This window comes from Rhineura floridana, chromosome 6 (assembly GCF_030035675.1).
Source record: "Rhineura floridana isolate rRhiFlo1 chromosome 6, rRhiFlo1.hap2, whole genome shotgun sequence".
Classification (NCBI taxonomy): domain Eukaryota; kingdom Metazoa; phylum Chordata; class Lepidosauria; order Squamata; family Rhineuridae; genus Rhineura; species Rhineura floridana.
In genome coordinates, this window is record NC_084485.1 from 102617567 (window position 1) to 102629805 (window position 12239).

Consider the following 12239-nt stretch of genomic DNA (forward strand, 5'->3'; position numbering starts at 1 on the left):
AGCACAAGGGAAGACCGACGCTGCACAGAAGCCCAGTTTGAGGCACATGGTTTTCATCCACGAATCAGAGGAGCAGAAGACTTCCCCTGCTCCCCCCCTAGTAACACCCCAAAATAATGCTGGAAACATTACACTTACTCCTCAAAAGTAATAAAATTACTCCTCATTCTATTACAATGACTCAGCTGGTATAGCACAGTGGGGAGGAGAGCCTGGCTGGGACTCCAGAATCTGTGAGTTCAAATCCCCGCTCGTGTGTCCTGGGTGTAAAGGGCCAGCTAAATATCACCCCCACAGTGAGTGGCTCAGGGGTTACGTGCCCTGCCACCTGTACAGCTGTGGGCAACCTGCATAGTCCCAAGGAGCCCAGTTGGCCCCCAGCTGCCAATTGCGGACAAGGAAGGGGCTGGCTTGGGCAACTGTGGCAAGCTGAGCAGGCCCTAGCCAGCTGGGGAGGACTAGCCTCAGAGGGATGCAATGGTAAACCCCCTCTGAATACTGCTTACTGTGAAAACCCTATTCATAGGGTAGCCATAAGTTGGGATCGACTTGAAGGCAGTCCATTTCCATTTTTCTATTACAATCAAATTGTAAAAAATTACCCACTTGTTCCTCAAAAAAGTAATAAATTACAAGTATTTCATTTTTTGTAACTAGTTACTTCCAAGCTCTGTGTCTGTCAACTGTGTAGTCTAAGCACTGCTTTGTTGTTGTTGTTATGTGCCTTCAAGCCGATTACGACTTATGAAACAAGGATCAGATGAACCATAGTTTATCAGCCCAAAATTGTTATGTCTGAACCAGGATTTAGTAACAATTGTCCCCATGTCTATGCATGGACAACATCAAGTTGTGGAGAAGCCAAGAGTACACATTTGGTCAGATAAAGATAGGCTAATGCCATCAGTGATGGGTATTTCAACTTTATAGAACTCCAAGCCTCCCCCACCTCCCTCTCCAGCCATAGCTTGTGTCTTGCCTGGGTCGTCTTTTCCCTGCTCGATTAGGAATACAAAAAGACAACCCTTTTTGTATTCCTAATCCAGCAGGGAACCACCCTCAGACACTGGTTAATTACTGAGGCCACTTGCTCTGTTCTTTAGAATAATGTGGCCAGGAATTGCAGCCTCCAACATATGAATGTCTTCAGATATCTCGGTCTTGACTGATCATTTTCCCCCACATACCCACTGCAAATGATTCTTACATTCTGGACAATTACAAGAACTTACTTTCTGTTGTAATTCATTTTCATGGTCTAGCTCTACTTACCTTACATTGCTTTTTATTTTTAAGTCTTAGGTCTCTGCCTGTCTACCCACATCCCTCTGTTTTTAACGTCCATCTGGATTCTATCCTTACAAGTGTGTAATTCTTCTTTGAACGTTTTTATTGTGGGCTTCCCAGTCAGGTTCTTACTGCAATCAGTCTTCTTGTGGTTCCAATCTACAAAGACTATCCATGGCTCTCATAGATTTTAAAGCTTGCAAGGTTTAGGGATCCAAGGCTATGAAGAAGGTGATGCTAAAAATATTGCTGCATTCTACTAGTTATGCATTTGAACTAGATATGGCAGAATTAAAACAGAAAATGAAGGAGTCCTGCATTGCTTCTCCTTCCAGTGCATTAGGAATGTACTATTTTTAAAAAATGTATGAACCAGATAGATTTTCTAAGAGCCACATTTGGGCTTTTCTTCTCATTTAGCCTATTCCTCAAAGGAAACTATAGGAAGTTCCATTCCTTTATGTCATCTTGGCATAGATGCCCTGTAGGTACATTGCACTCCTCCTATTGCTTTCCTTCATTGCATCCATTCCTCCTATAATCTGGAATTGTACAGCTGAAGGAAACCTTAGACAATATTATGTTTTACCTGAAGAAGAGTTATGCATAACTTAAGCTGCTATACCAGCAGTATTCAGTCTTATCAAATACATTTTGTAGCAGCTGCCCTTTCCACTTGCGGCCGATGGGTGAAATAAAGCACAGGCACCAGCAGTTATGGTTGAAACAAAGGGCCACTTTATTAAACTATAACAAACCCATTAAAGGGACCTGCAGAGGGTAAACCTAGGTGTGGGACTAAACCTTAGGCAAGCAGCTTGCCCCACAGCTCTTGGGTGATCAGCCCCTGCTGGGGCAAAGGGCAACCCCCCGTTTTTGCTTACCCCTTGCCCTGGCCACACCTTATAGGTGAGTAGGGGGGCCTTCCCACGTCACCACCCCCCGGGGCCGCACAACCCTCAAGTGGATGAGGTAAGTTGGCCCCAAAAGCAGCCCATATCCTGTCCTCGGGCTGTAAAACCCTGAGAGACAGGCCTCCGGAACTACAAATCACCTCCAAAGGTGCCTAAGGCGGGCACCTAGCTGATCTTTACCTAATCCCCTTTCTGTACCTTACCGCCATAAAAGGGGGACAAATTTCTATTTAGTCCCTCTTTTCCCCACTGCCAAGAAGCACTTCCAGCAGACACCCCTGCAGGTCTTTCAAAAAGATGTCGTTCCCTGTATCCGACAGGTGAACGCCATCGGCCCTATAAAGTTCAACCCTAAGGTGCTGTATGCATGGATGGGGAATGGTCAATCCCCCTTCCTCAAGAAGAGCCAAACAAATCTGTCAGTTGACCCTCTTCCGTGCCCAGTCTATCCTCCTGGGGTCCCAAATACCACGCCATTCCCTGCGTGGGAGGATGTCTGACCACAGCAGACGAACCCAAGGCCAACGTTGCCTTATATACTGCATGTCTTCACATGCCTGAACAGTCAGGGCCATGCCCTTCATCAAACCCAGGTCATTACCCCCCCCCGGTGAATGACCATAACTTGCGGAACTGTCCGCACTAAACCTTGCTGGAACAATGCGGGTAGGAGCCCGTCCCAGCACATCCCTTGACAGCCAAGCCACTGTACTGTAGCCCATTGGCTGAGCCCCAGCTGCGAGCCCATTCGCAACTTCGCAGCCCTACCGCTCACACAGAAAATCATGCTGTGGCCACAGATTGGGATGCGCATCCGCTCTGTTGCCATCCAGCAACCTGCCAAAACAAAGCAAACAAAATTAGGCTTCCGGATTACCAGTCCCCTTCATAGGGCGAATAGCTTATAAACCCCAGAAGTCCATCGTCCAACTGCTTGTAATCTGGTTTGTGAAAACCCAAGCCCCGCTGCTGTAGCAGCAGCTCCAGTTCTCAAGGAGTGGGTTCCAAATCCCACGGGGTCCACTCCCATCCCCTGTAGGGCCTTTTTCGTGAGTGCCCAAAATTGATACTTTGTGAGGGGTAAGCCACCTTTGTGAATGAATAAATACCCACTCACAGTTCCTCTGGCACTCAGAAAAACTTGTAAAGCCTGCACAGGGCAGAGGTTAGGCAGTGGAGAAGGGGCCAAAATCACAGACCGTCCCCTGCCGCGTTGGTCTGTTTTAGACCTTCTTAATTTAATGCAAGCACGTCCCCCATTTATGCTGATATCTGATAGCAGCAGAGCCCGCTGAGAATGGTCCAGTTTGGACCCAGCCACTACTTCCCCTATCCGAAATGCACCAAAAAACTGTGTAAGGGCCACTGCTTGAAATAAGTGCACCTCGTGGCTCGAAGAGTATAGCTCTGGCCACTGTCTCATAAGACCCAGTAAAAGGTCTGGTGAGAATGGGCATCGCTGGTCAGGGGCAATAGGGTGTTCCTTAGCCCACCCAGTTAACATACGGCGAATCCTAAAATCCCTGCAATAATCAGGAAAACCCCTGGCTTTGGCCAGAAAAGATAGTCCGGCTAGCTTACCTTGAAGCGCTCAGACGGACAGGCCCGTCTGCCTGCCATATACCAGGAATTCAAGCAGATGACTCACCGGAATAGGCCACTCAGGCGTGTAGCCCTTGCTGGCCCAAAAATCCTGGAATTCCCTACATGCTCTTTGGTATGTGGCTAGCTTGCTGGGGGCAATGGATAGGCCTATGGCCCTCTCCGACTCCGCTCTCCAATCTCCCAAATCGCAGGGGGTATGGCTTCCGGCTGAGTCCTTGCCAGTGGCGCCAGCTGACAGAAACGGTCCATCTGGTTCCGTGACAGAGCATCAGCAACATTATTGTCAATGCCAGGAATATGCCGTGCCCGAAAAAGAACATTGAAGCATAGGCACTGGAGAACAAAAGCCCGAACAAGGCCCATAACCCTGGTGTTCCTGGATGTAAGGGAATTGATAACCTGGACTGTAGCCCTGTTATCACACCAAAAATGGACAGTAGAGTTCTGCAGCCTCTCTGCCCATAAATATATTGCTAGTACTATTGGGAAGAATTCAAGAAAGGTCAGGTCTTTGTCCAGCCCATCTTGAATCCATGTTTGTGGCCAGTGTCCGTTACATCAGGAAGACCCAAATATCACGCCAAATCCATAAGACTGAAGCATCAGAGTGGACTTGCAACTATGCCCCCAAAAGCCTTTCTTGCCTCCAAAAGGATACCCCATTGAAATCCTGCAGGAAAGAGGACCACACTGCCAGGTCGGCACATAATGTCGCCATGACCCTGAACCTATGGTGTGGCCGGGAAAGCCCCACCACAGCATCATAAACGAGTTGCAAAAATGCACGCCCTGGCATGACAACCCTGCACGCAAAGTTCAGGTGCCCCGCCAGTTCCTGAAGGGTAGAAAGAAAAACTTTCCTCGCTTCAGCAGCCTCTCTAATCTTAACATGGAGACGTTTAAGCTTTTCCATGGGCAGCCTACAACACTGGGCCAACATGTCGATTTCAATGCCCAAAAATGTCAGGACTGGGGCCGGGCCTTCTGTTTTCTCATGGTGGCATTCACTAGTGTTTGCCCCACCCACAAACAGGAAGTCAACCAAATAGTGCAGCACTGTATTTAAACCAGCTTGCCTCCTGACAGCCTACTCAAGGAAAGAGCTGAAACACTCAAACACTGCACAAGAAATTGAGCAGCCCATTGGAAGCACTCTGTCCATATAGAACTGGCCAGCAAAAGAAAAGCCCAGCAGTTCAAAGTCCGTTGGGTGGACTGGCAGGAGGCGGAAAGTGGACTGAATGTCACACTTCCCCATAAGTGCCCCTTTACCACAAGTGTGCACCATGCGCACTGCAGCATCAAGGGACGTATAGTGGACTGCACATAAAATATCTGGGATAAAGTCATTAACAGACTGCCGCTTCCTTTCTCTAAGATGGCGGCTGTGGCTTCACCCACTAGCTGCAACTAAGCGCTGCCCGGCCAGGCTTTGCGGATGAGCAGCGCTGGACATCTGGCTGCAAATACTTAAGTTCCATTTTCAAAAGGCCTGCTTCTGAAGAATTATACCAACAAACCCAGTTACATTACAGTAGAGCATTCGATCTGTAAGGTTCAGCTTCTTCTAGGATACTGGTTGTAACCAATGTGTGGTTGTAATGATCAAAAACTGCTAACAGAGCTGTTTAGTGGCAGGTACAAAATAAATCAAAACCAATTATTATACATTGGATTCCTAACAGATACGTGTCTGCCAAAGTTGCTCTTTCATTTGCCACTTATTGGATGACAACCTCAGGAGAATTGCTTGGAATGGCCAAGTTAAGGGATGGAAACACCAGTCAAAATGGACAAATAATGTACCCAAAGCTGCTTGTACTTGCTTCCCAGGGCTGTATCAGAATCTCCAAGTGTCTGCATTTTTTCTCTCTGTGAAAAGCTTGCTCTGGTTTGGATTCATTAGTAAAATATACATCTGTGCACTTCAGAAGAGAATCCCAAAAGCAGCCCACATCACATCCTGCCAACTGTGATTACCCATTATGAATAATAGAGCAGACTGTTAAATATTCTTTGATAAATATTCTAAACCAACTAGATTCAAATGTGCTGAGGAAGTTCTCATTGAGAGAACAGTAGCTACAATTACATTAGCTACTGCTTGCTTTATACTTCAAATAGTAATTTAAATATGCACACATGCAACAACACAGACAACACATTTTGATCTAATGTGTTATACAGAAGAATATATGTGGTGCGATTATAGCATTTGGTATTAAATATCTGAAATTTTACAGAAATTCTTTGTAATTCATTATGATTTCTGTGAGATGTAGGGCTGGCACAAAGGTGATATTCAAAATACTTTTATTTATAACAAACTTGAACAAACTTTAAGCATGAGAAAAGAGCACACCAGGAAACTCCGTTCTCAGCTGCCTCAGGTCCTAGTCTTTTTAGGGCTTCTGTGTAGGACCTGGAATGGAACAGCTTCAGGCCCTGGTGAACTGGAACACACATAGAACATGGACTGGACTCAAAACACTACACCCCTCCTTTCTTCCTGCTACACAAAATCTCCCATTCTGTCACTACTAACTCAAACAGAACTACTAAATAAACTGTGCCTTACATTGATCTGTGCCTGAACGTTGTCTTTACATAACAGTCCCCTCGATGCTACATCATAATATTTGAAATGCTCTGGACATTTTCAGTATGTCCTCCAGTACTTGGAGAAACTGGTTCTGGGCTGGTGACATAGGAAGTGGGGCATCACTGTATGATGCATTCAGGTCTGGTAGCTCCATGTCATCCAGAGGCACCTGATGAGGTCTCTTTAGGGGTTTGAAATGGGACACATTTCAGGTGACTTTATGATGTTCTTGCTGGGCTGTGATCAGAGTCCCTTGAATGCTTATGTCCATGTATGGGTGAGGTGTAACTAAGCTTTGCCCATCTATGCATAAGACTAACAGGTGATGAATGTCAGCCAAACCACAGGAGCTTTTTGAGGCAGTAACATGTGAAAAATCTAGGGAGAACCTGGACTTCTCAAAAATGCTGAGGAACCTTTATTTATATTTATTTATATAACAAAATTTATATCCTGCTCAAATGTAAAGACCTCAAAGCGGTTGACACAAAACATTAGAATTATAGATAAAACAGTTAAAAATAAGAAATTGAAAACATATTTAAAACAATTAAAGCAGCTACTAACTAAAAATATTAAAATAGAACAACATCTGTGTGCCTGGAAGGCTTGTCTAAACAAAAAAGTTTTAAGTAGGTGCTGAAAGAAATACAACAAAGGCGCCTGCATGATGCCAATAGGCAGGGAGTTCCCAAGAGTAGGTGCAGCCATACTAAAAGAAATAACGCCCTGCTTGCCATGGAGCTGGCAGGCTGGGCACAATTGCAGGTTGGGATGAAGCTGCTGCCTCCATCTTGAATGAAGGCAAAGTCGCATGTCGCGTCTATGATGCGAGCGCGATGCAGCAGACCTTAGGGGCAGAGCTGCTATGCTTATTTAAGCCCAGCTGCCCCTCCTATCTTCCTCTTGAAGCTGCGACGCCCACCCTGCCCTCCCTCTTTTATGGTGTGCCTAGGGGTCGCTTCAGGGAAGAGTAGGAATTTTTATCCTGCCCACCCTTGTTGGCAGGCAGCTTTTTTGCCTGCTCCACACTATGGGAGGAGGAGGGAATCAGGTTATGGGGCATTGTAATTAATAGGTGGTTTTGGCTAATTGGCTACTTGACATTAAAAAAGGTTAATGCCCTCTCAGGGCAGTTCGTTATAGCACTGGTAGCAGAAAGGTGCGGGAAGGGAATAGTTAAGGACAGCTAGGTGGCCCCCTTAGGCACCTTTGGAGGTGATTGGCGGTTCCGGAGGCCTGTCTGTCACGGCTATGCGGCTCGAGGACAGGATATGGGCTGCCTTTGGGACCAACTCATCCCATCTACCCAGGGGTTATTTGGCCCTGGATGGGGATGACGTGGAAAGGTCCCCCTACTCACCTACAAGGTGTAGTCAGGGTAAGGGGTAAGCAGATGGGCTTCCCCTTACCCCAACAGGGGCTGGTCACCCGAGAGCTGTTTGGCAAGCTACTTGCTCATAGACAGTTCCCGCACCTAGGCTTCCCTCTGCAGGTCACTTTAAATTGGGTTTTTTCTTGCTGTAATTTAATAAAGTGGCCCTTGTTCAGCTCAAGCTGATGTCTCTGTGTTTTATTTCATCCCTTAACTGCAATTGCCAGCCTCCAAGAGGTCTTCTGTATCTTTAAAAGTTGTGCAGGGGTAAGAGAGAATTTCACCTTGTGGTTTTTCCCATTACAATCTTGCAAGAAAACCTGCACTTGGCTGAATTTTCTCTTCTCTTAAAGATACAGAATCATTCTCAGGCCCTGAGCCTGGCAACCCTATTTTGAATTAAAATCATAAAATAAAACCCCAAAACAAAACGAAATAACAAAAATAGTAGCACAGAATTATGCCTGTAACCCATGGACAAGATTGCAACTATGTTTACTTAGAATGTTTACTTAGAATTAAGTCCCTGCTTGTTAGAAAGTATATATAGAATTGTTGCCTTCAATCAGCAAAAGTCTCCCTAATGGTTGGAGTTTAACACCGCTCCCTACTGGGAGGAAGGGCAGGATATAAATTTAATAAATAAATAAAATTAAAATAGACCTTTTAACCTTTTATGAACTGGTTTCCTCTGAGCCACTGGCACTTAATCATTTAATTATTCTCAGGTCCCACCATTTTCTTATCTTATTTATTTATTGCAAACTTGTACAAAACTCCTCTTTTTCTCTTTCTCCACTCCTTCAAGCAAAGGTGTGTATGCATGTTTGTTACCTCAAACCAGGTCTGAAAAGAGAGGGGAGAACAACTCAGAAAACACTGGAATGCAAGTATTTGACAGTGACATCGTCTGGATGGCCTGTAAAAAGTTAGTCAACAAAGGATGACAATTTCAGACAAAACAGAGAAGTGTGAAAACACTTTAGGACTGCAGATCAAATGGTTTCTTGGGATGGGATGAATTTTTAAATCTGTCTTTTTGTTCTTTCTGATCTAGAAAGACTATCAAGGTTTCCAGGTCAAGCTAAATTTTTACTGCTCAGCTGTGTCTGACTAACATCAAGACAAAGACTGCAATCCAATACACACTTACCTGGGAGTAAGCCCTATTGAACCCAAATGGAGCTTACTTCTGAGTAGACGTGTATTGGATTGCAACCTTAGTTTCTAGTTTCAGTTTCTTAGTTCTTCACACTGCAGCTGCTTAAGGGGCAGCATTGGTCATTCTCATGATTCATGAAATCTAAAAGACTCATGCTTTAATTAAAAGTAACTTCTGTCCATCATAAGAGAGAGTAGACTGAACAAATGGATTTTCTAGTTACTACCTGTTTTTGAAATGCATTGTTTCTGCACCAGTCTGTTGTTAGAAGCTGTCCATTGAAACAGTGATGCATCTTGGTGGAGGTTTTGTCCAAGCGTCAGAAGCACTTCAAAGGCTGAGTGGGGTTAGTTACATAGGTTATATAAATTAATCAACTTGAAATCCCAAATCTGTGGTGTGCTAATGTTTGCTGAGAGGAATAGTAATAGGAGTTCTGATGGATTGATCATTTATTCCATTTGAGCAATCAAATCTTGTTTTCACTGAATCATACAGTTTATAACTATTCATGTGCTACAACTTCTAGTTAACCTACCATCTTGGAAATGTCAAGCAAAAGATGAGGAAGGTCTTCAAAATATATTGCCTGTTTTTAAAGGAGCTTTTTTAAGAGGCTAGCTTCTGGAAGCATTCAGCTGTGAAGTAGCAGATGTTGCAAACAAGCTGTGGGATGAGGAGAGTGGGATAATTCTTTCTCACAGAATGTAAGAAAATGGGTACTGCCTGTTCCACAAATAGTCCTCCTTCGCCCAAAACCTATTTGCATTAAGATAATGTTGCTCACAGATTTTTTTCCTCCTCTCGTGTGTGTGTGTGTGTGTGTGTGTGTGTAAAAACCTTTTTCTTACTTTGAGTTAGATTTTCGGCAGGAAATATTTGAGATGGACTAGAAAGAAGATTTTGTTGTACATTGTTTTGTCTTATTGGCAAGGCTTTCTTTTAATGGTACTTAGATTCTATCTTCCCTGGACCAAATTTGCAGCAAAGCTTGGTTAATATGTCAATTTGCATGTTGTTATGTGAGGTACTTGTGGATGATGGCACAGATACTTGCAAAGTTTTGTGAAATAATGCAGGATGGTTTACCACAATCTGCTGATCACAAAGAGATGAATGGGCTGCAAGCCAACTGTACATACTTCCATCTAGGTTGTCCCAAACTGTGCAGTAAGCCGCTACAGCAGCATTTGTAGTTGTGTTACTCCTGATTCTACTGCTGTAGTAAGTACTGTTAACTGTTTCACTTATGTAGTGTCACACAGTTCTAAAATGTAACTATACTTTTCCTCTTGATTATACCCAATGACACTCCCAAGTTGAGAAAAATGGGTCTGTCTTCACTCACTTGGTAAATATTTTGGATATTCTCTTCAATGCCAAACAAGACACACATGCACAGTTCTAGATTTATAATTTCCATCTACTAATACTTTCTACAGCTGATCCTGACAACATATTAGGAATAATAATGTAGCTGATGGATACAGAGATTTATGTTTGCATTTTCTTTGTTTAAAGTTTGCACTACTGTTTTTTCTAACTGCCAGACAGTCACAGGTAACAAGGACTTTGGAAATATATTATTTTATTCTTTTACTGCATCATCAGTAGTAAAAAAAGTCCTATGTATAATTGTTCGCTGTGGTATCTAGGATACTCCAGTTGTCATCCCAGAAACTGATTGAACTGCAGGGTAATTTTTATACTGCCTGAAAACAGAATCTGATTTATTTGGCATTAATTGCAGCAGCTCTGCTGGGCTAGTGAAAGTAAACAGCAGCTAAAATATAATTTTAGGTATCACTGCAGGCAGATATTATTCCACATACACCCAGAAGAAATCTACTGAGCAAAAAGGTGTTGTAGGTAGGTGTCCATCCCTCCCTGCACAAATATGTAGGCTCCCCCTTCCCCCACAAATATAATCATATTAAGCACCGATTCAGAACAGAAAGTGTAAGTTGGCAGTAACAATTTTCATAACTGTAAAGTGCTTCACAGCCTTTCTCACCTTCACCATAGCCCTCTGAGCATTTTTATACAGATGGAGCATTGTGAGTGAGTTCATCTGCCCAAAGCCACCCAGATGCTGGATCCAGGCCTTGCAGGGTGGGGGTGTAAGTGCCAGCTTATCTATAATTTGTTTGAAATCACCCTTTTTAGATGACAGGGTTAGCATTATCTTTTGGCTTTTAAAGAACATTGTGCTAAGAAGATTCCTAACATCTGTTATATGAAGTTTTCTTTTCTTTTGGTTTGACTCATTGTTCCTAATTCCTTTTAGATGATACAATGACCTAAGTGACAGAAAAAGGAGCCTTGTAACTAATTTTATCCAAATAATGTGCTTTCATGGAATGTACCTTCTGGGAGAAGCACCCAATTATTCTGCCATCAGTATTGTAAAGAGTCAACCAAACCTCCCATCTTTTCTCAGCAAGGCATACAAAATGCTTCAGTGTTGTGCTCTGCCCTGCCATTACACCATGATACTTTTGAATTATAAATATGCAGATAGTGAGATAACTTTTAATGTTGAGGATCTTCAGTAGAATTTATAGTTGTTGTTGGTAATTCTGGAGAGATAGTCAACATATGAAGATTTGATCTGATCTAATTTGATTGTGAAACTAGCAGGCAAGTTGTCCCTTCTGAGGATATGCCAGATATCAGAAGCTATAGTGGTTTTTCTGCAAGGGCAGCCATTGTAATTTTGGGATGGGTGAAAAAGGAATCAATCTCTCCTAATGTTTTGTGGGCAATTGGTCTGAAAATTATAGACATGGGATGGGTACCCCTGTGTAAGAAACTTGCCAAATTGCAGACCAGTGGGTCCTTTTTGTGTTAGGCACCTTTAAAGTAGATTATGGAGTGGGAAGAACTAAAAGGAATTTGCCTTCCAGATAAAATCATTATCTCTGATTGCAAGTTAGACCTGCCAGTTGCAAAAGAGCTCTCCCCATCCCTCCTAGGTTGGGGAGCATCCTGACATAAGTTTAGAGGTGTACGTTTTGTTCTTGCAAAACTGCTCCCTCTTCCCAAAGTATGAGGATTGGAGAGTGCTGGTAAAATCTCTAATTACAAGGTAGACCTGCCAATCACAACTGGGCACTTCCTCTGCATCCTCTCTCCACTCTGATGTTTACTCTTCTTTCTCCACCATCCCATATTGATGTTATGGTAAGCTTAGAGACATTATTTTCTCTTTTGGCAGATGCTTGTCTGAAGCATTGTTTTTATTTTTGGGTTGCAGAGGAGCCATAAAGTGCTTCAGGGTTCCTGTTTTTATTG

At 43.6% G+C, this 12239-nt stretch overlaps 1 protein-coding gene across 2 annotated transcripts in view; it reads left to right on the forward strand.

Annotated features, from left to right (window-relative positions):
- Positions 1-12239, forward strand: part of PDE4B (phosphodiesterase 4B) — a 468208-nt gene that overhangs the window by 95213 nt on the left and 360756 nt on the right. Inside the window, exon 1 of one of the 2 annotated variants that reach the window (XM_061633353.1) lies at positions 12094-12128. The exons of the other annotated variant lie outside the window; for it this stretch is intronic. Within the exon in view, the coding sequence (XP_061489337.1) occupies positions 12121-12128 (8 nt within the window). The 5' untranslated portion in view covers positions 12094-12120. Of the gene's footprint in view, positions 1-12093; positions 12129-12239 lie in introns of those variants that run through there. 2 annotated transcript variants of the gene reach the window in all.